Source organism: Desarmillaria tabescens (genome assembly GCF_030435595.1).
Source record: "Desarmillaria tabescens strain CCBAS 213 chromosome Unknown EV420scaffold_66, whole genome shotgun sequence".
Lineage (NCBI taxonomy): Eukaryota > Fungi > Basidiomycota > Agaricomycetes > Agaricales > Physalacriaceae > Desarmillaria > Desarmillaria tabescens.
In genome coordinates this window covers 106,698-130,929 of record NW_026848365.1, presented here as the reverse complement: position 1 = coordinate 130,929, position 24,232 = coordinate 106,698, and the positions used below count along the sequence as shown (strand labels likewise).

At 47.5% G+C, this 24,232-nt stretch overlaps 7 protein-coding genes across 7 annotated transcripts; 5 read left to right on the top strand and 2 right to left on the bottom strand.

Annotated features, from left to right (window-relative positions):
* Positions 1–1,269: 1,269 nt before the first annotated feature.
* EV420DRAFT_1622987 (major facilitator superfamily domain-containing protein) lies at positions 1,270–2,857 on the top strand (the record flags this gene model as incomplete). The annotated part of the gene is made up of 5 exons (XM_060475884.1): positions 1,270–1,368; positions 1,418–1,695; positions 1,830–2,334; positions 2,579–2,645; positions 2,694–2,857. 5 exons carry the CDS (start codon positions 1,270–1,272, stop codon positions 2,855–2,857), a joined length of 1,113 nt encoding a protein of 370 aa, XP_060324176.1.
* A 928-nt stretch (positions 2,858–3,785) lies between these two features.
* On the bottom strand, positions 3,786–5,719 carry EV420DRAFT_1083416 (MFS transporter). The gene is made up of 7 exons (XM_060465736.1): positions 5,458–5,719; positions 5,320–5,401; positions 4,996–5,269; positions 4,913–4,946; positions 4,270–4,859; positions 4,036–4,215; positions 3,786–3,985 (listed from the first exon to the last, which is right to left on the bottom strand). Exons 1-7 carry the CDS (start codon positions 5,592–5,594, stop codon positions 3,822–3,824), a joined length of 1,461 nt encoding a protein of 486 aa, XP_060324175.1. The 5' UTR covers positions 5,595–5,719; the 3' UTR covers positions 3,786–3,821.
* A 1,788-nt stretch (positions 5,720–7,507) lies between these two features.
* On the top strand, positions 7,508–8,322 carry EV420DRAFT_1083355 (uncharacterized protein). The gene is made up of 4 exons (XM_060465735.1): positions 7,508–7,548; positions 7,613–7,863; positions 7,919–7,951; positions 8,007–8,322. Exons 2-4 carry the CDS (start codon positions 7,676–7,678, stop codon positions 8,143–8,145), a joined length of 360 nt encoding a protein of 119 aa, XP_060324174.1. The 5' UTR covers positions 7,508–7,548; positions 7,613–7,675; the 3' UTR covers positions 8,146–8,322.
* Positions 8,323–9,294: 972 nt separating this feature from the next.
* On the bottom strand, positions 9,295–11,148 carry EV420DRAFT_1083321 (uncharacterized protein). Its single transcript, XM_060465734.1, has 8 exons — positions 10,787–11,148; positions 10,734–10,740; positions 10,628–10,675; positions 10,388–10,565; positions 10,251–10,328; positions 10,166–10,190; positions 9,775–10,109; positions 9,295–9,723 (listed from the first exon to the last, which is right to left on the bottom strand). Exons 1-8 carry the CDS (start codon positions 10,965–10,967, stop codon positions 9,526–9,528), a joined length of 1,050 nt encoding a protein of 349 aa, XP_060324173.1. The 5' UTR covers positions 10,968–11,148; the 3' UTR covers positions 9,295–9,525.
* Positions 11,149–12,739: 1,591 nt separating this feature from the next.
* Positions 12,740–15,817, top strand: EV420DRAFT_1083060 (uncharacterized protein). Its single transcript, XM_060465733.1, has 19 exons — positions 12,740–12,926; positions 13,006–13,037; positions 13,096–13,291; positions 13,346–13,408; positions 13,459–13,492; positions 13,548–13,855; positions 13,909–13,955; positions 14,009–14,137; positions 14,187–14,251; positions 14,362–14,397; positions 14,451–14,582; positions 14,631–14,680; positions 14,734–14,767; positions 14,827–14,951; positions 15,001–15,014; positions 15,065–15,181; positions 15,234–15,406; positions 15,463–15,515; positions 15,577–15,817. The coding sequence occupies exons 1-19, from the start codon at positions 12,896–12,898 to the stop codon at positions 15,681–15,683; spliced, it is 1,746 nt and encodes a 581-aa protein (XP_060324172.1). The 5' UTR covers positions 12,740–12,895; the 3' UTR covers positions 15,684–15,817.
* Positions 15,818–16,885: 1,068 nt separating this feature from the next.
* On the top strand, positions 16,886–19,328 carry EV420DRAFT_1727700 (uncharacterized protein; the record flags this gene model as incomplete). Its single annotated transcript, XM_060479860.1, has 17 exons — positions 16,886–16,946; positions 17,000–17,062; positions 17,113–17,146; positions 17,202–17,509; positions 17,565–17,611; positions 17,665–17,793; positions 17,842–17,892; positions 17,956–17,962; positions 18,032–18,053; positions 18,106–18,237; positions 18,286–18,446; positions 18,515–18,595; positions 18,645–18,658; positions 18,709–18,825; positions 18,879–19,051; positions 19,108–19,160; positions 19,222–19,328. The coding sequence occupies 17 exons, from the start codon at positions 16,886–16,888 to the stop codon at positions 19,326–19,328; spliced, it is 1,560 nt and encodes a 519-aa protein (XP_060324171.1).
* A 2,536-nt stretch (positions 19,329–21,864) lies between these two features.
* EV420DRAFT_1622985 (cytochrome P450) lies at positions 21,865–24,198 on the top strand (the record flags this gene model as incomplete). Its single annotated transcript, XM_060475883.1, has 14 exons — positions 21,865–21,991; positions 22,048–22,085; positions 22,136–22,195; positions 22,249–22,368; positions 22,417–22,530; positions 22,592–22,697; positions 22,748–22,820; positions 22,878–23,107; positions 23,158–23,219; positions 23,364–23,477; positions 23,536–23,702; positions 23,755–23,856; positions 23,910–23,957; positions 24,012–24,198. The coding sequence occupies 14 exons, from the start codon at positions 21,865–21,867 to the stop codon at positions 24,196–24,198; spliced, it is 1,548 nt and encodes a 515-aa protein (XP_060324170.1).
* Positions 24,199–24,232: the final 34 nt, after the last annotated feature.

Sequence of the window (24,232 nt, the reverse complement as noted above, 5' to 3'; positions counted from 1 at the left end):
TGATTGACGTCAAATAAGTAGCTTCTCAGGAATCACTCACACTGCGCTTTTGGAGATGTGTACCGATGCTACGGTCCATTCAGCTCTTAAATACGTCGTCTTGCTATCGGAGTCGTAAACACCGCGACTACAGCGATGGCTGAACTTTAATGGAGCGAACTGGAGGAGAAACTATGATGAGGAGAGATGCGATGCTACAGAACCCAATTCAAATTTGGACTATGTAGATGGCCGTAAGAGATATAGGCAAATCCAACGTTCAAGCTGGCGGTACTGCTTACTTCCAGTCGAAATTGGAAAAAAAGACTGACGCGTTGTATCACGTGCTACACGTGTTATTTAGGGGCGGCTCACTCAACCGAGTCAACTCTCTTGCTCACTCGTGTTCATCATGCATGCCCGTCCACCGACAGTGCAAGTGAAAATGCAGGCAATCAGTAAGGAACTACACACCGACTCTCATCCCATATTCTAATGATCGTCCCCAGTTGTTACTTGGCAGCCTTCAGGGATAAAAACAGATTGAACCCTCTTTCCCCGCTCGTATGATACAGTGCACATGTCGCTTTCTCCGGATGATTTGAATCTGATGCGCCGTGAATTCATAGCTCGCTAAACTGGTTTTTTCCCGCTCTCCGCTCTAGCCTCTATCTTAAGATCCCCTTGGCGTCGATCCAACGTTGTAGCTTCGACACTCGTAAATTCCTTTTTTAATTTTGGGGAAAACGAGAACAAAAACTTGATTTGATGAATCCCCTATTGTATATTTTCATCTCTCCCTTCTGATATTTCTAATTGGCATATAGGGAGTACGGGAACGCGACGAGATATCGAGGGACTGATGCTCAAATTCAGAGCTCATGCACAACATTACTGATATGACCCGGTAGGACCGAAGAGGCAAAGATCCGTGTACCAGTGTTATCACCATCAAGATCCGTTCAATGAAGGTGTGCTTGTCCAATGATAACCTTGTTTGACACTAATTCATATACCAGGTCCCAGGACCTACAGACTCAGGCGCCTTTCTAACTTTACTTGAAGTCAACTGCGTATATATAGTGTGAGTGAAACCTCTGAACATACGAAAGATCAACCCTTACCATGATATTGTCTCGTTTACAGCCTGCTTCCGATCACGATCCTTCCGATGCTTCTCCACCCCTTCAGATGACAAGCAGCAAGAGGAATCGGGAGTCGCTATAGATGGTAAAATGGAGAAGAAGTACGTCCTTCATACTTGCCCAGAATTTTTCTGAACAATTCCAAATGCTGCGGCCTACCAGATTACTCAGGCGGCTTGACTTCCGTATCATGCCTATGTTAATGCTGGTGTACCTGTTCGACTATTCCGCCCGAGCGAACATTGTAAGCATGTTCATCATGAATTCGACTAAGATACTCGTGCTTACAATAGGGAAACGCCAAAATCCTGAACGCCGATACAGGCGATTCCCTTGTCCAGGTTCTCCATATCACAGATCACCAGTTTGCTGTCGTTCTGATGGTTTTTGTCGTCCCATTTGTGCTGTTCGAAACTCCATCAAACTATCTGCTCAAATATTTCTCTCCGCCGCGTTGGCTTGCGTTTATCATTCTCGGTTGGGGAGTGACGGATATGGTGATGGCCGCGTCTCGGAGCTACGGCGCATTGCTTGGGTTGCGGATCTTGCTTGGGACATTCGAAGCAGGTCCGTTGGACATCTTGTAGCGTCAATCAGATACTGATAAACTTGCACTAGGCTTTGCCCCGGGAATGGTCTATTTCCTTACTTTGTATGTCCTTACGTCTCGGGATGATCTCCTGATTGCTTTCTTACTTTTAAAAGCTGGTACAGGCTTCAAGAGCGTGCCCTTCGATTATCGTTCATAATAGCAACTGCACCTCTCGGCGGCGCATTCAGTGGGAGTATCGCATATGGTATCGGATTTGTTAATGGGACTCGAGGTCTGGAAGCCTGGCGGTGGTTATTCATTATTGAAGGTGCACCGTCATGCTGCCTCGCAGTGATCGTATACTTCTTCTTCCCCTCCTACCCGGAACGGGCAAGCTGGCTATCCTCCGACGATCGAATGATCGCCATCTCTAGGATGAAGCAGGAGACGTCCAAGTCAATGGAAAGTGAAAGGATAAATTGGGACAGTACTAAGCGTGCCCTGCTAGATTGGAGGCTCTATCTGCATCACTTGGTGTTCTTCGCCTTGTCAGTGCCGTTGGCGAGTACATCGTTATTCCTACCGACGATAGTTAGTGAGCTGGGTTATGATGGCCAGAATGCCCAGCTGTTCACTGTACCACCTTTTGCCATCGTATTCGTGGCTACTTGCGATATCGTGCATGGCGGATAGATATCGACTATGGTCCATGTGTGTACTGGTGTTCATGGTTCTGGCCGGGGTTACTTTCATCATCAGTGGTATGTCTTGATATTGTAGCCGGTGAAACATTGGATTATGAGGTTCCTAGGTTCGCTACCGCCGACTTCCTTCAAAGCGCTATGCAATGCTCTCCTTAGGAACAACGTTTATCTTTGCGTGTACTCCGTCGCTTATTGCATGGTTTACCGGCAACATGTAGGATACCAACGCGGCAACTTTGGCTATTCCGATGAATATGGCTATCGGCGCGCTAGGTCAGATAGTTGGTATAGTGCCCTTCTCTCTCCTTTTGGGTTTATATGCACCTTTTACAGGTTTCTTTATATACAAGTCCAAGGAAGCTCCAGGATACCCAACTGGGCATTTTACAAATGGGGCGTTACTTTTGGCAGGCGCGTCAGGTGTAGGGATGCTGAGAGCTATTTACCAGAGGAGAAACAAGGGTTCCGGCGTTGGGCAGAGTATTTGGCATGTTTAACATGTGTAGAGGATAACACAAATTTAGACTTTTCCTGTCGACCCCCTGTTTGTGCAGAGTGGTTCTGCCGATTTCTATTCCTATCGAAAACTGCAAAAATGACTATAAATGAGGAGATATCTTCCAAAATAGAGAAAGATTTGCCAGATATTCGTCCAAAATTCTTATCGGCGCACTCCAGAAAGCCGGCCCGGAAGACCCTTGTCCGCGTTAGCATATTTTAGCCCTAAATTGTTGCATATTTGAGGGCCAAAATTGGCTATTTTGCCGGACAAACCTTGGCGTGAGTTTCCCGGGGCCTAGCTGAGCATGAGTGCTCACCCAAAGCATCATCTCCACTTCCTAGATGGCGTGCACCGAAGGCAGGTTAATTGATGCTGATGCAGACTATATTGCTCACTCTGCACTCGGTTCTCCTCAAGGAAAGTACCCTCTCTTCCATGAATCCATGATACGCCGCGTGAAAGACCCCTGGTCAAATTTGAGCAGACGGATGCTTTCATTATTCTCCGCATTTAACAGTCAGACCACCGAGGCCTTTAATATCGTCGAGTCAATATGGAGTCCAGGTATGATGTCTTTCCTTCTGTCAAAAGCTGATATCTTATTACAAATGATAGATACCTTGCCCTTTGTTTCTCTCTTTACCCCATGCGGTTGGAGGCTGTTCAATTTCGACATCCAGAATAGTCCTCAACCTAATCGACCTTGGGACCCCTGTGGAGCTCTGTACGGAAGTAGTCCCTGCGCTCGCCGAGACCAGAGTTTCCTTTTCTCGCGAAAAAAAACACCCTGTATTCAACTTCTCACTGAATAGATACAGAACCAGTCCTGCCGTTATTACAATAACTAGAGCCAGGCAGGACCCCTCCTCGTCGCTGAGCAAGCCCTAGTCGTGTACAGATTATTCTTGTATTACGTTTACCACTGCTTTTGTTTGTCGGCGTGACAGGACATGTGCAATTCACACTATCCACGGACTTTGTCCGACACCTAGCTCTAGATTCCTCCTCTTATAGATGACCCTTAAGATTCCGACACCTAATGCACCTACTAGCAATGCTGCCCCATTCGTAAAATGTCCGGTCGGATAGCCAGGAGCTTCACTAGACTTGTATATGAATATTCCTACAGAATAAGCATTCAGCTACGAGAACAAAACGCAAGACAAGACTGACCTATCATCTGGCCCGCCGCCCCAAAAGCCACATTCACAGGAATTGCCAGTGTCGTCGCATTCGTATCCCGTAGATTGCCAGTAAGCCATGCCAGTAGGGAGGGGTTGCCAGCGTAGGAGAACATCGTTCCCAGGCAGAGCATCGCATACCGCGCCTTGAATGAAGTTGGTGGAAGCGAACCTGCAAACACGCATGCCTCAGCGCGATCTAGAACCCCGTTGATAAAAGGCTTACCGTGAATGATAAATGTCATTCCTGCTAGAACCATCGAGACCATCGCACACATCGACCAGGTCCGATAACGATCTGCCACCAAGGACACCACTACAGTAGCCACGAATGTCACAGCAAAGGGCGGTACCGTGAATAATTGAGCGTTGAGCCCTCTATACCCCAGTCCGTCGACAATTGTAGGTGTAAATAACGATATACTCGAGAACGGGATCGATACCGAGATAAACACCACATAATGCAAGTATAATCGCCAATCTTTCACCGTAGATTTGGCCCCATCCCATGTAATCCTGGCATACCCCAGAGACGTGGACTTCTCTTGGTTCAGCCGCTGGACGGCGAGAACACGGTCGTCTGGTGACAGCCAGGCCGCTTTCTCAGGGTAGGAGGGAAAGAAGAAATACACGAGTATTGCGAGGAGACATGACGGCGCGCCTTCGATGATGAACAGCCATCGCCAAGCTTGTAGGCCTCTGACTCCGTTCATAAACCCTACTCCGTACGCGATGCTACCGCCGAATGCGCCTCCGAGTGGCGCACCTGCGATGACATATGATAAACGGAGCGCGCGTTCTTGGAGTCGATACCAGCTGCATGAGCATGGAATAAAGTTGAGTAGGAGGAGGAAGGCCGCGGAACATACAATGTGAGGAAGTATATCATTCCGGGGAAGAAACCTAGATAACTCTATGAGAGAAGCTTGGAGTAGAAAGGCTCCCATCGTACCTGCCTCGAAGGTGCCCAGCAAGAACCGAAGACCAAGCAGTGTGCTGTAATTCCGAGATGCGGCTATAATCGTATTGGTTGCCCCCCACCCGAGCAAGAGAAAGGCGAACCAATGTGGCGCAGAGAAGTATTTGAGCATATAATTCGATGGGGTCTCGAACATCGCTAATGGGACGATGAACATTGCCAATACTACGAGGAATTGTTGATCTGTCATATGTAGAGCCTGGATGATGGAGTCGCCACTATCGGCTTTCAGGATCCTGGCATTGCCCTGTAGTGAAACATCAGACCTTGGTCGTGGTTCAGAAGGGGAGTATGCACGATATTAGCTCGAGCCAGGAAGTTGAGCAGAGACATGAATACAAATGCTGGTATGATACGAAGATCAAGTTGCCTGAGTAATCTATTGCGATAGCAATTTAACTGGAATTCCTTTCAGGTGAGGATAAACAAACATACCTTCTCTCTGAGGCGCGATTAACGATGTACTCATCGTCTATGATTATGTCGTCGTCATCGTCGTACTTATCAACCGAAGAGACCGAGAAAGTAGAGGTCTGGAAAGCAGAACGAGGTTGCAGGCGGTTGATTTCCATAGCAGGCGCCAATATTTTGAACGAGGTCCTTATATGACCGTATCAACGGCATATGGCGCAAAGTGTTTCGTGCTAAGGCTGAAGGAGGAATGCGAAACACGGCACATTGAGGCTGTCTGATCCCTACCGCTTAAGGCCCGCATACAAGCACGCAGTGCTAGGCTACCGTCACGTTGACGTCCTCTGGAAACGGAATAGAAACTGGGAAACACTTCATCTCCCGTTCTTCGAGCTATCTCGTACGCCAGCGATTATGATCTTTTTATCTTTACACTACCAACCACGTGGAAGGAGTAGGTCATAATAGATGCGATAACACAGGATGCCGTGAGCGTGCACAGTACTTCTGGTACGTATATGATATACAAGGGCAATGCGGGGGGGCTGAGAGATACAGCGGGTATGGCGGACGATGAATAGGTAGTCATGGAGAAATCGTCCATCAAGGCGCAGGCAATTGAGCGCAAAGGTCCAGAATTAGCGAGTACATTGAAGGGAGATAGCATTTTTAGTCTATGCCTTTATAAGATTAGTAAACTTTCTTGGGCGCAGATATGCTGCAAACATACCTGCTATAGTGGCGTCGATCTTGTTATTTGATGACGCTTGGCTATGTCCATCTTTGTACAAGGCGCACGGAGGAGGTAACAACATGGATGACACATTCTCGATAAACTGGGTATAAAATTTGAGTGTTGGGTGCCAAGCAGAGACTAGTCTATTCCAAGAACGGGTGCGAGACTACGAAACCCTGGACATCACCCATCCAGTAAGAAGAGATGAGAGAAAAGTCAGAAAACAGACCAATAAAGCAGGTTTAGCCTTTCTGAGCCGGAGAAATCCTTGAGGGACCGAATGCTTGGGAAATCTTTCATCATTGACGATAAGAGTGGAGCGTAGGCGGCGTAGAACGACACGACGCCCTTCTTTCAGGTTGGTTACAATGATAGCCCTCCGAGGTTTCCGAGCCACAGTAATTTCTCGTAGAAAAAGAGCATACATAGTCCCCCGTAGTTCATTTCAACCCCGCCGACGTTTTTCCTGGTGATATATGGTCAGAAAAATGCGTAGTACTGAATCTGAGGCGGGGACAAGGTTACATACTCGTTTGGCTTCTCCGGGAGCTTGGAATGGAGAAATCAGCTCGCCTTGGTGGATATAATGACAATGCATTCACAGTATCATGGATATACAGCGATTAAACGATGCCAATGAGCGCTGAGCCTGAGAGCGAACTCTTCTTTTTGCTGGCGGGTTTCATAACTTGAACTACCAATATTATGTGAGCTTGCAGCATCATGGGCATGCATCTTTCGTAGAAACAGAAATTTGACAACCTTCTTGACAACACGCTGATAAACTAGGGAAAAAAGGAATGTTTTATGCGAAGTTCAAGAAGTGCGTTGAAGCAAAGAGATATTTCAAATTTGAGCTCAATTCTGATGGACTTTAAAGTATTTATTAATATAAATAAATAAATGGAAACTACGGAAGAAAGACGGCACGCGACGGCTTCATGCCGGTTTCGATGCCGCTGTGATCGACCACAAAATGCAATCCCAATGAGAGCACCGCCACAGCATTTCTCTACTTCGTACCTAACTGCAGTATTTTGGCAATGCCGCTGTACTACAAGCCATCAAGCTGAGGATGAAGGGGGATGCCGGTTCTCGGTGCTACGAAGGGAACAAATCGGAGAAGCGGCAACTGCCGCGATGCTTTATCAATCGTATCAACCCAACAAATTATCGGTCAAGGCCTTCTTGGACTGCCGTTTTGTTTGGAAGGGACAACAAACCGCCGCGTAGCCTTGTGACACTTTTTTTCCCAGATGTTCCCAGATTTCTTTGATGCTCATGTCAAATGTCGAGGCCAAGTCGGTGCGATTGTGCTGCTACTGGCATACGTTTCGCGCGCGTTTGGGTTGATGAATCTGAGTTTTTTAATGCTGTAGGTATGTACAACATGTGAAATTATTCAAAGATGGCTTATAATTTATGTATATAACATTCTGAAAGCTTAAACTGGCAGGACATTAATGGGCCTGCTCGCAGCAGGTTGGCCTCTTGAAGGTTTAACTGATGGCTGTCAGCGTCGAAATGAAGATCATTACGGTATATTTTTTTCAAAAGCATAATAAGCTTAACTTGCATGTACTCCTTCCGTTTATCATGTTCGGGTGGGTAGCGACCGACATGGTTATAGTTGCGTCTCGGCAACTACGACACATTGCTTGGTCTACAGTTCCTACTGGGGGTATTCGAGGCAGGTGTGTACCCAGCATTCATTGTAAGTAACATTCATGGAGTCTGGAACCACTATAGTCTCATCCCTGGCGCGATATATACTTTCACAATGTACGTTCCCCTCGCTTCCGCTCTTCTACGGAGCCGCCATTCAATACTTCCGTAGCTCGTACCAGCTACCAGAACGCGCCTTGTGTCTATCCCTCGTTATAGCCACTGGTCCCCTCGGCGGAGCATTTGGTGGATGCATCGCGTGTGCTGTAGGATCCTTGGACAGAGTCCGGGATCTCGAAGCTTGGCGATGATTATTCATCATTGAAGGCATACCGCGATGCTTACTCGCAATGATTGTTTATCTCTACTTACTCTCCTATCCAGAGAAAGTAGCATGGTTACTACCGGACGATCGTGCTCTAGCTATGTTGCACATGAAGGAGACGTCCAGCTGGCTGGGCCACGCCACGACAACATGGGAAGGGCAAAATCAACCTTGAGAGACTGGAGGTTTTATTTGCACCACCTAGTCTGCGTTACTAGTGTTCGTGCTGATGACAAACGTAGTAGTGTTTACGCCCACAATTGTTGATGGGATGGGATACGAAGGACAGGATACGCAGCTATTCGCTGTCCCGCCCTTTGCGTTGGCATTTTTGGTGTCTGTGATGATGTCGTGGATCGCGGACCGGTGTCAAATGTGGTCGACGTAGTCAATAGTGTCGATGGTTTTGGCGGGGGTAACGTTTATCGTTCAAGGTGCATTTATACTTATCCCGGTGTTCTTACTTCCATGGCAATGTCAATTTCAGGTGCACTGCCGCCAACGTCATTCAAAGCACGCTACGCGATGCTTTGTTTAGGAACATCGTTAATCTATGTGTCTTACCCGTCATTCCTGACATGGTTCACAGGAAGTCTGAGGTGCACGAACGCCACCACGCTAGCTATTCCAATGAACGTGGCTTCAGGGGCCATTGGGGAAGCTATTGGTGCGATACTCAATCTCCTTCCTCTACGAGCCATTTATATCTTTCGCAGGAATCTTTATATACAAATCTGTTAAAGCTCCAGCATACCCGACTGGTCATTTTATCAATGATGCGGTTAGGCGCGATTTGTATAGGAGCGCTGAGGATGGCTTATAAGAGAAATATGGAGCTGGCATTGGGAGAATGTCCTTGGATAATCTGAAAATTTCGTGATTCTGGAGATTGAGTAGTGATGGTTAGCTTCAGCTTCTACTAGTACAAAGCGCCACGAATGACAGCGTTGATGAACACGACTGTATTGGAGAGATGTCCGAGATGGTAAAGCGACAACCGTCTGAGACAGGGCTAAATCCGAGTAGGATTCGAAGACAGGAGTCAGGCTGGCTAGCATGGCCTTAACTGACAGCGTAAACTCAGGTTATAACAGAGAATTCTGGTGACAGCTGGTCATGCTTCGACGGTTATTTCGGCGATGATTGAATTGCTCGTTTGCGACCGTATATATAAATGATAAGAATGCTACAAATATTCTCACATAAAGACGAAGTACTCATACACATTTAGCAACCACCAAATTATAGCACAGTGGGTATATTGATTGGAATGACAGTTGCAATATCCTCCGCGCTGTTCCGAAGACGAGGATGGAACAAGAGAAAGAAAATCACTGTACAAAAAAGAAAGGCTTCGTCATCTTTGCTATGCTCTGTACTGCCAGGAAGAGTTCTCCGCCGACTGATTCTCCGGCTTTGAATAGCTCTGATCTGAAAATACCGAATGCTCCACAGTGACGTGCAATGCAGTTCGCGTGTGAAGCTCATACGACGAATCCAAGGTATCTGTCTTCACTTTGGCGCCCAGCCCCACACGGAAGATGATCAACGCCGGAGCGATTGCCTACCGAGATAAAGGTCATTGGAATTCAACACAGCAATAAAATGGGCATACGCTAATCTGCCCGAGCGAATCCCCCAAAATAATGCTAATCTGCGGCTTGAGATTGAAGAAAACGAGAAAGAGCGTAGACGTGAACGCCGATATTGCACCGGACTCCACGATCATCCAGATAACGTCCATGTAAGGCTGAGACTTTGCACTCAGTTGCCAGGATCCTGTTCTTCGCGTCATCCACCAGATGCGCGCCACTATCAGGCCTGTGACGCAAATTTGCGTTGCCAAGGACAGCGACCAAGAAGCTTGGAGCCATCGATATAAAGCATGCACGGATTCGGGATTGAAAGCGATGAGGCTGGATAAATGATATATGGTAATGTATCCACAGACTGAAAGTCGCGGGAGTGAGAAAAGTTTGAAGCGAAAAAAAAGGAAGGAACCATACCACCGAAGGCCAGAACCATGAGAGCCTGGAAATACCATTAGCCTCGCTTCATGAGGCAAATCATATGCGCGAAAATATCACATACAGGGAAGAGAGACACAATCAAGCTCTTATCCCAAATCACATATAATCGCCAGAGTAGCACCACGTCGCCGACGATGCACTAAACCGGCGATAACAGTCAAGATAACAAGCTCGGATATTAATTCGGGGACGACGCACATTCGTGATGGTAGCTGATTCTTGAAGGACATTGACGAACCGAGTCTGATTATTCCAGTACTCTGTGGAACCGTTGGGGTCCCTAAGCCAGATAAACGCTTCTATCAGGGAACGCAGGCCCGCCGCAATGTGGATGGTTGAGATGATGAACTGGAGAGTCGCGCTCCCGAGTAAGATCCTAGAGGCGGATAAATTCGGTAAGGGAAGTTCGCCAGAATCAATGAAAATCAGGGAACGTACCACCTACGCCTAGTAAGCAGGCTGACGCAGCTGAGATATAGGACCAGGCTGAGGCGTGGTTGGAATTATGGCTTCCCTAGTATCTAAAGTAAACCGGAGGACTCACTGGATGCCTGGGAGAATGGTAAGCGACATTTAAGCTGAAAGATAAGAACGAACCATATAAGACCGATGTGCACCAAAGGCCTACGAGAGACGCAAGATCCACGGGGAGGTCCTGCATTGTGCTTCGCTCCTCTAGTTTCGAGTGGTTTTCTGTTATATAGACGCCCCAAAGCCCAGTCCCGTGCTGTTCTGGAACCCCCAGGGAGGGTTTTAAGTTCATCAACGGAGGGAGCATAGCACTTCGGAACACGATGAACGACGGGCATGGAAGTTGAAAGGTGACGACAGTTCCTGAAGAGAAGCGTGCATATTTTTGGCCATTGCCTGGGAAAGTGACAACTTGAACGGAATATCAGAACGCAGCTGTGGAATGACCGGAAGGCGTGTGTACGGGATCACTGAAGAATAGCGTTGACTCCTCTGACGTGGATAGATCATGAGGAGTGTTCTGGAGTGTTAGAGAGTGGCAAGAGTGCTATGATTGGAACGGAGGGTCATCACGGCACGGGAGACTGAAGCCTCCTGATTTGATCAAGAAGTCTTTTTTGGTACGTGGTAGAAAGCGAGTTGCGATAGTCGGTTGTATCTTGTTGGTCCGCTACGTTCCTGGAATCCAGCCCTACCGCCACTGGTGGGTGAATAAATTTACAGAGGAAAAAACAAGTTTTTACCCACAAGCTTGTGGTCGAGCAATGATTGATTAATGTCGGGTGTCTTGGTTTCAACCTGGATGCACAAGTCGGAATGGCAGTGTGTTAAGCTGACAGACGACCATTCCACGACTGGATGATCAAGGGAGAACTAGTGAGAATCAGAAATGGAATGGGGCACAAAATGACTCACGGCATTCCCAAGGTCGATCATCGCCGCTATCTTGATTCGAGATACGGCCTCTATGATTGATTTTCGAGATACACGTGGCAGTTAACTGAATGAGGGTCAGGTATATCCAAATTTCGCCCTGATAATTGTTATATATATCTTCATCCCTCTTCTCTAGGTTCATGTCTGCGGGAAAAAATTTACGTTTCGGTCGAATCGCCCCCCAAAGGGGTTCAGCGTCTGGTTTTGATTTCGGAAGCCGCACAACTGCCTCACTAGCAGATAGAGTCAGCACTGAAGGTATTCTTGTAGTACCGGAATCAGTACCATTTTGACATGCAGTCGCAGCACGACGTCGAGAATTCAACAGAAACAGGAGATATATTTGGTGGGCGCTGCCTGCCCAATGGGGTACGGAACGAGGAGTTCGGTTTTATGGTTCCTGCAGGGCATTCCGGTGACTATAGTCAGCCAAGAGCATAATGGGCAATCAAATCACGGGCTCACGCCGCTCAGGCCAAGATTGAAATTGTGCGCCTGATGAAAAGAACCCAAAACTCGATCACTGGAAATATGCGTTGGGACTTACAAAGATGGCGCTTACAAAGGGTACGTCCGAGGAATAACAATTACACTCACCCGACGCGAGGGTCCGAGGAGGTGGCAGAAACTGTGTTGACTCGTTAAAGCAAGAAATATCGTGTCATAAGAGAAATCCCTCAGGACAAGGACAATAAGAACGGAAGAAACGTATGGGAGGAATACAACTCGAAGCAAAAACGGTTGAAAAATGGCGGCACGGGGTCACGCTACGGGCCGCCAGGTGGCTGTGACATGCGACAGGTCCACTCCCGATTTAGTCATCACCGCTCTCAACTCAAACCACCATTTCTTTCTCAAGGTCTGCGTCCTCCATGAAATTGCCAAGCTGACTTCTCACCTGGTTTATATTCTTATGATAAACGCATAGCCGAACCTCGCGCGAAGCTTTCACTCGGTACCGCCAACAACTTTTAGCGTCCCTGGGTTCTGCTTCCTAAATGCAACTTCTGAGTTCATAGTATGCAAAAGTGATTCTCACCTAACTGAATTCATATATCTGACAGGTACTGCCATAGCCTACACTCTATACTCAGTGCCGCGTTCAAGTGCCTCATCATCCTTTCTCTATGTCATCAACAGCCTTACATCCGAGCTGCCGACTCTATCACTACCCTGCTTGGAATCTGCCATAAGCAATATGATTCGAACATCGTCTGATGTTTTTTTCGGCACATACGATAACCGGCTCTCACGATCAAAGCCGGAGCGGGGTAGCCGCGGCCTTGTCTCTTCCCCACCATGTCAGAACCTCGCTATACGTTGGCTGAAGGTATTTGAGATGCACTTTTCTTGCTTTGAATTACTCATCATGCATCATATCCTATACACAGCTGACAAAATTCTCGCAGCACCAGGAAGCCTGCTTGAAGTCGAGACACGCGTAACTGGGCCTAATTTTACCATCAATTTCATGCTCTGATGCAGCATTTTGTGATTAGGTCGTCGAAGACCGTCTTCTACGCGTATTCAAGAACCTGTGGCCGTCCGTGCGAGCATTGTGGCTTCATGCGACCAAAGAGCACGCGGACAAGATCTATGCCGTGTACGAAAATCAGAGGTACACATTCCGAGAGATGTTCGAAATGACGGTGCGTTGTGCTGCGGTCTTTAGGGAAGTTTACGGTGTCGCAAAGGGTAATTCTTACTAGCATAGCAAAAGAATTTTTTACCTACCACCACCACTTATAGGTGACCGAGTTGTCATCTGCTCGAGAAACTTCCCTGCTTATTATGTCGCATTCTGGGCCTGCCGTACGCTTTCTGTCATTCGATGTTTCCTATCTTTCTTAGTCACCACACAGATCTATTGGGCGCCGTCACTGCCCTCGTAAACGCGTGCGCCTTCTCTTTTTGTCTCTTGATAAAGTCTAATTCTAGGCCTTCGGTATAGATGGCTTCCGCTTGAACCTCTCAAACACTGCATCGCACTGACAAACTGCAAGCTCGTGCTTCTTGACCCTGAACGAGCTAACGTCATCGAGCCCATCATCGATCACCTGAAGGAAATCACAGGTGCGTCAGGTTGCATCGTCATGGAGGAACACGAAGGCAAAGGCGTCTGGACTGGCATGGATAATTTCGGGACCGTCCTCTCTCGCTCGTTGGCAAACCCGGAAACCGTCCTCCTTGACGATCCTCAGATAAGCCCGGAGGACGATGCCACTCTTATTTTCACATCTGGGACCACTGGACTTCCGAGTAAAGCGCTGCTTCTTCTGTGCTAGTGTCTCTGCTAATATTTATCCTTGCAGAGGGCGTACTGAGCTCCCAAAGAGCTTTCTTGACTGTTCTTTTCACTGTCCGTCTTCTTTTCTACAGGGTCGGTTGCCTGTACTCACAAATATCAATCAGAACGCGTTCATCTTCGGTCGAAATGCTGTTCAGCGAGGAGATCCCTTCCCGCCACCCCCTGATATGGGACCCCAGAAAGGTGCTTTACTATCAACCCCGCTCTTCCATGTCACGGGTACTGCCTTAACGGTGAAGACGTGTGCTCTATTGGAGGACCATATATTTAACATCGTCGCAGCTAAACGCGGCAATGCACGGTTATAAACTCGTGGTGTTGAGAAAATGGGATGTACCAGAAGGCGCGTTCTTCATTCTCACCTACGCGCTCGAAAGCTGACTTCGTCTTTGTAGTGGCGAGGTAGATCGCGCGTTCTTTGTGTCTTCATCTCATTTCACTTATGCCGCAATATTAGGTTGTGTCGGGAAGAGAATGTCAGGGCTTTTGGCGGGTTTGATTGATTGGTTGTCTTCCGTTGTCTCTCTTTGATCGTTCGTCTTCTAGTATCCCATTCATGATAACCGATTTAGAACAACATCTGGCCGGATTTCCTATGGAGAGCATCACCTTAGGCGGAGCGCCTGTAGCAGGATCTCTCGCTATCAGGTCGAAGGAAAGATTTCCATCTGCTATCATGTGGGTTTTTCAGTCTTCTGGATGCACGGCATCCTGATACATTCGCAGGTCAAATGCTTATGGACTTACTGAAACTAATTCGACAGCTATTGGTCTTGGTGAGTGCTGTGTAAGTATGCCATTCTTTTTTGCTCATTAAATGAATTTGCAGCCGGGGACGACTATTTGGCTCGGCCGGAAAGCAGGCTTGTCTTTGCATCTGTCACCGCCGGTGTTATGTTGACCTAATTTAAATTTTGTCCAGTGGATTACCACCTCCTGTCACGGATTTCATAATAATGAAGAAAGATGTCGAGGCTGCGCCGGGCGAAGTTGGAGAGGTATGGATTCGTGGTCCCTGCGTTATGAAGAGATATTTTGGCGATCGAGGTATGTGTCAGTGTATCACTTCCATGGCTGATAATGACCATCTCGGTAGAGGCCACCGATAAGGTGAAGTTTTGCGTTCTAGCGGTGATTGCAGTATAAACAATTGTATCTAGGCACTGACACAAGATGGCTGGTTCAGGACGGGCGATTTAGGATATCGAGATGCCGAGGGATTTTTGTTTATTAAAGGGAGAATCAAGGACATCATCATTCGCGGTGGGGAAAATGTGGTAGGCATGCTTTTTTCTCATTCCCATCGACCGTGCCAATGCAATACTGCAGGATTGTGTCTCGGTCGAGAGCGCATTACACACCGAACCAGGCGTCTTGGAAGCGGCCGCGGTTGGTGTACCCGATAAGCGTCTTGGAGAACTAGTGGCCGCAGTTGTTACAGTCAAACCGTCGTGGCGCGGGAAGGTGAAGGAAGAGAAGCTTTTATCTATTGCGAGGAAACTGTAAGCTCACTTTCATGATACACTTTAGATGGCAATAACATGGTATCTATTTCCAGGTTACCCAAATTTGCTGTTCCCATCATGGTGATGGTACAAGATGGCGAGTTCGGTGAGTTTTTGTTTATATTTCCATCGCGGGACGCGTGTTGATTGGAGAACTGTTGTCACAGAGCACACGCCTTCAGGGAAAATAATGAAATCCACTCTTCGAATTGTGGCGCAGAAGGAATGGGAGCGTCGGACGAGAAACTCTGATACGGCCAAGCACAAGCTCTAACAAAGTACCGTTATTGATATCGAATTTTCAAATATAAGGCGCAGTCAAACGCTCAGGATATTCATAGGGCCTTTCTCGTGAACCTGGCATACAAACCCTCGTGGTTTACAGAAAGCCACACAATTTCGTGAGGAACGATTGCTATCTGCAAGGACTGTTGGCTACCGTAGAGTGAAACGTCAATTCAGAAGTGTACAGTGTTGTACAAAGAAATTACATACTATCATCCGGAGGAACCGGCGGCAAGTAGCATCATCTACCAGAGATATGGACAGTGTCAGTGTCAGTCTAGGTATGTATATTAGTTAATATTTGGGCCAAGATCTTCAGATGCTCACCTATCAGATATAGGTTCAAGTCATCGTCCACACGACCTCTGGAGCGAAGTCGCGAATAGAGATGGGAAGCCTGTGCCATCCACGATCTCGCAATGCGATCACTTAACGCGGATAGATCTCACTATAGTAAGACCCTGGGTCCATGATCTATGTGATGTATGGTCCACTGACAGCCAACCACAGCGCGACAGCAAACCCGTCCTCCGAGGGTAATAATAGAACGAAGAATGCGTGGTCCCTCTCTCCGTCCGGCTGTTCTCTTACGGCCACGTTCCATTCATCTACTAGGGGACCGTGCAGTCTCCCGACCAAAGTCTGTCCTCGTAAGGTTAGTATGCTACCTGGCGCATAATAATGATTATGTCGAGAGGAGAACGAATCTCGAGCCTGTTTGCTTCTCAGATATGATTGGATGGCCCCTTAAACTACCCATACAGGCTCCAATTGCTGTCACGTTCAAAGCCTCCGCCGGAAACTTGGCCCTCCGGAGCGTGGTAGCTGTGCTCTCGTCTCTTCCGTGCCTTCTCCACCATGTCAGGACCTCACTATACGTTGGATGAAGGTATTTCATATCGATGTTTTCTTGCTGTCTGAATCGTTCATCATGCATCATATGCCATGTACAGCTGATAAAATTCTCACTGCACCAGGAAGCTTGCTTGAAGTTGAAACACGCGTAACTGAACCTAATTTTCATCATTTATTTCCGTACTCTAATGCAGCATTTCTAGGTTGTCGAACATCGTCTTCTGCGTGTATTCAAGAATCTGTGGCCGTCAGTGAGAATATTGTGGCTTCATGCGACCAAAGAGCACGCGGACAAGGTCTGTCGTATACGAAAATCAGAGGTACACATTCCGAGAGATGTTCGAAAGGTCCGTGCGTTGTGCTGCAGTCTTCAGGGAAGCTTACGGTGTCGCAAAGGGTGAGTCTTACTGGCATAGGAAAAGGATTTTAACGTACCATCAGTACTTATAGGCGACCGAGTTGTTATTTGCTCGAGAAACTTCTCTGCTTATTACGTCGCATTCTGGGCCTGCCGTACGCTTTCTGTCTTTCGATATCTTCTATCTTTCATTGTTACCACATAGATCTATTGGGCGCCGTCACTGCCCTCGTAAACGCGTGCGCCTTCTCTTTTTGTCTCTTGATAAAGTCTAATTCTAGGCCTTCGGTATAGATGGCTTCCGCTTGAACCCCTCCAACACTGCATCGCACTGACAAAATGCAAGCTCGTGCTTCTTGACCCTGAACGAGCTAACGTCATCGAGCCTATCATCGATCACCTGAAGGAAATCACAGGCACCTCAGGTTGCATTGTCATGGAGGAACACGAAGGCAAAGGCGTCTGGACTGGCATGGATAATTTCGGGACCGTCCTCTCTCGCTCGTTGGCAAACCCGGAAACCGTCCTCCTTGACGATCCTCAGATAAGCCCGGAGGACGATGCCACTCTTATTTTCACATCTGGGACCACTGGACTTCCGAGTAAAGTGCTGTTTCTTTTGCACTAGTGCCTGTGCTCATATTTTTATCCTTGCAGAGGGTGTACTAAGCTCCCAAAGAGCTTTCTTGAGTGTTCTTTTCACTGTCCGTCTTCTTTTCTACCAGATCGGTTACCTATACTGACGAATATCAATCAGAACGCGTTTATCTTCGGTCGAAATACTGTTCGGCAAGGAGGGTCCTTCCCGCCTCCACTTACTATGGGACCTCAGAAAGGAGCTCTGCTACCAACCCCGCTCTTCCATGTCACGGGTACGACTGTAACGGTGAGGCAATGTCTCTATTGGAGGACCATATATCTAACATCGTCGCAGCTAAGCGCAACAATGCACGGTTATAAACTTGTGTTAATGAGAAAATGGGACGTAATAGAAGGCACATTTTTCGTTCATTCCTACGTGTTCGAAACTTAACATTTGTCTTTACAGCAGCAAGGTAAACCACGCGTTCATTGTGTTTTCACCTCGATTGACTTATGCTGCGCCATTAGATTGTGTAGAGAAGAGAATGTTAGGACTCTCGGCGGGTTTGATTGATATGCTGTCTTCCGTCATCTCTCTCTGACTGTCGTCTTCCAGTGTCCCATTCATGATAACCGATTTAGAACATCATCTGGCCGGATTTCCCATGGAGACTATCACCTTAGGCGGGGCGCCTGTAGCAGGATCTCTTGTTATCAGGTCGAAGGAAAGGTTTCCATCTGCTGTCATGTGGGTTTTTCAGTCTTCTGGTTGCACGGCATTCTAATACAATCACAGGTCAAATGCTTATGGACTTACTGAAACTAATTCGACAGCTATTGGTCTTGGCGAGTGCTGTATAAGTTTGCTATTCTTTATTGCTGATGCATTTGCAGCTGGGGAAGACTATTTGGCTCGGCCAGAAAGCAGGCTCGTTTTTGTATCTTTCACTTTCGGGCGTGCGTTGATATAATTTTGGCCAGTGGATTACCACTTCCTGTCACGGATCTGATAATAATGAAGAAAGATGTCGAGGCTGCACCGGGAGAAATTGGAGAAGTATGGATTCGTGGTCCCTGCGTTATGAAGAGATATTTTGGCGACCGAGGTATGTGTCAGCGTATCACTTCCATGGCTGATAATGACCATCTCGGTAGAGGCCACCGATAAGGTGAAGTTTTGCGTTCTAGCGGTGATTGCAGTATAAACAACTGGATATAGGCACTGACACAAGATGGTTGGTTCATGACGGGCGATTTAGGATATCGAGATGCCGAGGGATTTTTGTTTATCAAAGGGAGAATCAAGGACATCATCATTCGCGGTGGGGAAAATGCGGTAAGCATGCTTTTTTTCTCATTCCCATCGACCGTGCCAATGCAATACTGCAGGATTGTGTCTCGGTCGAGAGCGCATTACACACCGAACCAGGCGTCTTGGAAGCGGCCGCGGTTGGTGTACCCGATAAGCGTCTTGGAGAACTAGTGGCCGCAGTTGTTACAGTCAAACCGTCGTGGCGCGGGAAGGTGAAGGAAGAGAAGCTTTTATCTATTGCAAAGAAACTGTAAGCTCACTTTCATGGTTCATCTTCGATGACAATAACGTGTTATTTATTTCCAGGTTACCCAAATTTGCTGTTCCGGTCATGGTGATGGTACAGGATGGCGAGTTTGGTTAGTTTTTGATTACATTTGCATCGCAGCGCGTGTGTTGATCGGAGAACTGTTGTCACAGAGCACACACCTTCAGGGAAAATAGTGAAATCCACTCTTCGAATTGTGGCGCAGAAGGAATGGGAGCGTCGAAAGAGAAGCTCTGATACGGCCAAGCATAAGATTTAACAAAGTACAGCAATTGTCATCGAATTTTCATATATAAGACGCGGCCAAACGCTCAGGATATACATAGGAACTTCCTCATGAACCCAGTATACAAAACCTTCTAGTCTACAGAAAGCCACACCAGTTCCTGAGGAAGGATCTCAATATTTAAGGACTGTTGGCTATCGTAGAGTGAAATGTCAATTCAGAAGTGTACAGTGTCGTACAAATCCAGCATCGCCTACTAGAGATATGGATAGTGTCAGCCTCACAGGTTGACCGCAAGGCTTTCTGCGTCGGTCGAATTTTCCAGCCAGTTGATGTCGATGAAGCTGACAACTTGGAGTCACCCGCACCAAGCAAGAATTTGTACTAGGTATCTTTACTGGGAGAAAGATGATCAGAACACGCGTGAGAGTTGAACAGACGTGCTTGTTTCATGATGCTCTTACAGTTGTCGCAAAATGATTAATAACCGGGCCTTATATTGCGCGACTGGAAAAATCTAGGAATCCTGGCCAGAAAAAGAAAATATCTTGTAAGGAAAACCGGAATATACTACGCATATCGTATCACTGCCCCTTAAGTTTCCTATCCACCGCGATATTTGAGAGAACCAGCGCTAGTTTTAACAATGCAGAAGAATATCAAAAGACGAAAAAGCGCGATTCACGCATCGCTGTTCGGTGACAGGTCCCAAAATAGCAATTCGCCGAATGCCCGATTCAAGACCTTCCTCTTCTTACCACCATGATCCATGACTACCCAGGGGCCAGGCAACGTCTACTCTCGGGTGCTTGCCCAACGGCGACGAGAAATTCCAGGAAGTTTTGCCTGTCCGGAGACCTGAAAATGATGTGTTGACACTGGTGCGCGTTGTGACTTGTCCTGATTTTTTTGGGCGATATTCTGATTTTGACTTCAGTCTCGCTGGTGCGATACAGCATACAGTTGTCGCAAGAAAAGGTTGAAATCCGACAGAAAACACCATGCTGGCCTATTTTAGTAACGGTAGTAAGGCGGCGTCCTGCCCATGCAGTTTTTGTATCGAGAATGGATTGCCGATATACTCGTGGTGCGTATCCATATGCTGCCTTCCTTGAGAAGCAAACAAGTTCTGAATGACACACAGATATTCTCGCACCGGCTGGCGATATCGAGCCAGAAAAAACCCAACATTGCATATACCTACCTTCCTGTCTCGTTCAAATGCCCTGCGGCCTGCAAATTGTATCTTGATTCCCAGCTACCACGCAGCCCATTTTCTCAACTCGTTTCATGATCTAGAAGGCGCATATATCCACATCTGTGACTATCGCGCGTAGCCTGTATTGGTGAGCTTGTCATATCCTGTTTCCCAGTTCGAACGTTCACATCTGACACCATAGAGTGGTCATGATGGACATGCAGCGGATGTTTCCTAGGCCCAAAGAACCAACGTTTGGTACGTTTGGTATGATCGACCCTTCTTCCGTTGGTGCTAAACGGGCATCCGTCTCAACAGAAAGATATCGACTTCCAATGGATGTTGCCATGACGATCACCTATCCGCTCCTTTTCTCACCGAGAATATTCACAAGAGTGTCTCGTCATGTCGCTATATGATCTCGGCGACTATATGCTGAACCGGTCAAGCTTCAAGCTTCAAGATTCGAGGGACGTTTTCAAAGCAGCCATATAGTACAACCATCGTCCGCTAGGTTCGATTTTATGCCAAGACGATACAACAGCGTTTGGACGAGCCAGCAGGAAAGCCATAAGGGACAAGGAGGAATAGATGTCGTGCACATGTGTCTAGTCTCCTTGTTTCGGGGCTGGTATATATGTTGATGCATTACGTTGTAGATATCCCAAGCACGATGCATCGCGACAAAGTCTTCATCGATTGCGCAACGTCTGTAAATCCGACGGGACTTTTGTTTCGACCAAATCGTCACAATGATGGCTGGCCTGCTATATTCGATCTATTCAATGCGTCGTCTGCACGATATTCTCTGATTCTGTGATCATCAGACATCTCAAACGATCACCACATAACGCTGCATTAACGCTCGGAGTACGTTTCTCTATGATCTACGATGGCGAGAGCGAGTGACCAGTTGCAACCTTCATCCATAAATGTCTCTTTACTCATTGTGCAAACGCAATATGCGATTTCGGCCCGTCAGCTTCCAAACAGGGAAGCATTCTGTGCTTCTGCGTAACCGAGAGCTTGCCGCTTTCTCGCAGGAGCTGGAGCCGTTGTAACAGTCAGCGAATCTTAATTCCGCGGACATGAGGATTCCGTACAACTATGTCCGATACCTTCAGCCTCTGCCAATGCACATATCGAAATCCATAATCACCGACATTGCCAATCTCGTCAAAATTATGGAATCTTCCGGTAAAAATTACTACTGACCCTTCCATCAAAACATGCTCATGTCATTTCGAATAATCCACCAGGCGTCATAACACATCAACATGCTTCTTTTCCGTGATGGAGCGGAAGACCGGACCTCTATAAAATGTGAATCAGGATCGGTTTGGCGGCTTGTCGAATCCCCCACGGGCCATCATGCTTATCATTGATGTCCTTCCACTTCTTCTCATCATCCTGATTGCGATATACCTGCTCTATAAATGGTCCACAAGGGTGTCTATCTCGCACATCCCTGGTCCCGAGTCGAAGTCTTTTTTGTATGGTGCGATCGTCGGTGACCTTCATGTATGAGCTCGAACTAATCTTGATGCTCACTAGGTAATATAACCGAGCTCCTCCAAGTGCAGGCCGGAGAGGTTGGGCAGTTCTTTATCGCCGTGTATCAGATATCTCATGCTTTCTTCAGGTAGACTTCAAATGGCAGAGAATGTACGGGGATGTGGTCAGAGTACGGGCTCCGTTCGGGGTAAGTTTCAGCTGCGCGCATCGACTTTTTTTCTGAATTATCTGTATGCATAGGAGGATCGGCTTTTGATCTCTGACCCCAAGGCCATACAATATGTATACCATACGGCGAGCTATGCCTTCCCTAAGCCTCAATCTCGCCGGCAGATATCTGGGTTGATGTTTGGACGGGGAGTGGGTAATGTTGATGGTGCGTATGATGGCGTTGCATACGAGGACCAGCTGACCTTCCTTGTAGGCGAAGATCATGTTCGGCAGCGTAGGGTCATGAACCCAGCTTTTGGATTTCCGGAAGCCAAATCATATATACCCATCTTTTCCTCTTGCGCGGAGAAGGTAATCTCAGTGTTTTTATCTCCGGGAACAATTACTCATGTTGCCGAACATCGGTACTTAGATGGTTCAAAAATGGATAGACTTGATCACGGATGATAATGGGCAGTCAACTGTTATTGAGGTTACGAACTGGCTGTCCCGTGCGACGCTGGACGCGATTGGGGAAGGTGTGTATTCAGTCGTATGCTTGCTCAATTCTTACCTCCTATCGGAGCAGCTGCTTTTGATTACCAATTCAATGCTCTTGATGAACCCAATAGTCCGTTAGTGAAAGCATACAGCAACGTCTTGTACGTCTCTTCGCTGTCCAATCCTTGTGTCAGGCATACTGACGCACTAGGCTGCAGCTTTGATGTATTTGGTATCCCATCAAATTTCGGCGTCCTGTATATGACGATCATGGACCACCTTCCATCTGCCGTCGTCTCGTTCATTCTGAAGCATTTCCCTGCTGGAAGGATGGCGCATGCGGCCAAGACGAAAGAACTCTCAACTGAGCTTTCGAAGCAGCTCATTGCTGAGAAGAGCAGGGATGCGTTGTCGGGAGGAGGGAGCCGGGATCTTATGAGTTTACTCAGTAGGTTTTGCTCTTGTTACATCTTGATGCCTCTGATTGGCGCGTTGTAGTCAAAGCCCATAAATCTTCGGATCCGAAAGCTCAACTGAAATTGGACGAGCTCCTTGCTGAAGTCAAGTGAGTACCGCGACGAACTTTGGCTGGTTTAGTTGAGGGTTGACATTGCGCTAGTGTTATCATTCTTGCCGGCCATGAAACGACATCTAACACGATCGCTTTCATGTTGACGGAGCTTTGCAAGAATCCTGGGATATAGGATAAACTGCGCGCTGAGATACATTCGGCGGAAACGCGGCTACATGAGCGGGGTGAGACGAGGTTCGGTCTCACGGATTTTGATGCTATGCCATATATGTTGGCAGTGCTGAAGGTAGTTCCAAACATTTGTTTAGCTTTCGACCGAGGTGCTAATATCCATATCATTGTAGGAGACGCTGCGTTTCCATCCAGTGGCGTACAACATCTTCAGGGTAGCCGGCCAGGATGATGTTCTCCCGCTGAGCTCGCCGATCACGACAACGTCAGGGAAGGTCCTTCACGAGTTGCCCATTCCCAAGGGCGTGCAGATCATGTCGTCGGTTGCTGCTTGTAATCGGTGGGTGATTGCTCTTTTACTAGCCGGCCCAGGTTAATTTCCTGTATTACAGAAACAAGGAGGTGTTTGGAGAAGATGCGCACATATTTAACCCGGATCGCTGGCTGCGTGAGTCTCCGAAGCAGAAGGTTGCACTGGGAGTATATGCAGGGTTGTAAGTGGAGGCTATGTCGTGTCGTTCTCATCGTACTGAAGAGTCTTCGTCAGGTTCACGTTCTCTGGCGGACCTCGGTCTTGTATAGGTTGGAGATTTGCGTATGTCTTGTCTATCTGTAGTTTACTGGGCCTATGCTGATGTGACCATTCCAGAGTGATGGAGCTGCAAGCCGTGATTGTGGCGATCATGAGCAAGTTTGAATTTGCCTTCGTCGAGGGACACGGGCCTGAGAGGATTCGGAGGGAATCGTGTTTTGCTATGACTCCGACCGTGGAAGGCGAGGTTGAGAAGGGTTCGAAGTTGCTGTTGATGGTTACGTTGGGTTCGAAGAATGAGTAGCGTGCGTGCTGTAACTCTGTCAAATGACCGACGG

Coding starts and splice junctions, on each gene's coding strand:
- EV420DRAFT_1083355 (XM_060465735.1), top strand. CDS start 7,676: ATGGCTGTCAGCGTCGAAATGAAGATCATTACGGTATATTTTTTTCAA. Junction 7,864..7,918: donor ACTGGGGGTATTCGAGGCAG/GTGTGTACCCAG, acceptor GAACCACTATAG/TCTCATCCCTGGCGCGATAT. Junction 7,952..8,006: donor GCGATATATACTTTCACAAT/GTACGTTCCCCT, acceptor ATACTTCCGTAG/CTCGTACCAGCTACCAGAAC.
- EV420DRAFT_1083416 (XM_060465736.1), bottom strand. CDS start 5,594: ATGGAAATCAACCGCCTGCAACCTCGTTCTGCTTTCCAGACCTCTACT. Junction 5,402..5,457: donor AATCGCGCCTCAGAGAGAAG/GTATGTTTGTTT, acceptor CTATCGCAATAG/ATTACTCAGGCAACTTGATC. Junction 4,216..4,269: donor AATGACATTTATCATTCACG/GTAAGCCTTTTA, acceptor GCGTGTTTGCAG/GTTCGCTTCCACCAACTTCA.
- EV420DRAFT_1083060 (XM_060465733.1), top strand. CDS start 12,896: ATGTCAGAACCTCGCTATACGTTGGCTGAAG. Junction 13,856..13,908: donor TGGGACCACTGGACTTCCGA/GTAAAGCGCTGC, acceptor TTATCCTTGCAG/AGGGCGTACTGAGCTCCCAA. Junction 14,583..14,630: donor AGATTTCCATCTGCTATCAT/GTGGGTTTTTCA, acceptor ATACATTCGCAG/GTCAAATGCTTATGGACTTA.
- EV420DRAFT_1083321 (XM_060465734.1), bottom strand. CDS start 10,967: ATGCTCCCTCCGTTGATGAACTTAAAACCCTCCCTGGGGGTTCCAGAA. Junction 10,191..10,250: donor TGATTGTGTCTCTCTTCCCT/GTATGTGATATT, acceptor TGGTATTTCCAG/GCTCTCATGGTTCTGGCCTT. Junction 9,724..9,774: donor ATTCGCTCGGGCAGATTAGC/GTATGCCCATTT, acceptor TTATCTCGGTAG/GCAATCGCTCCGGCGTTGAT.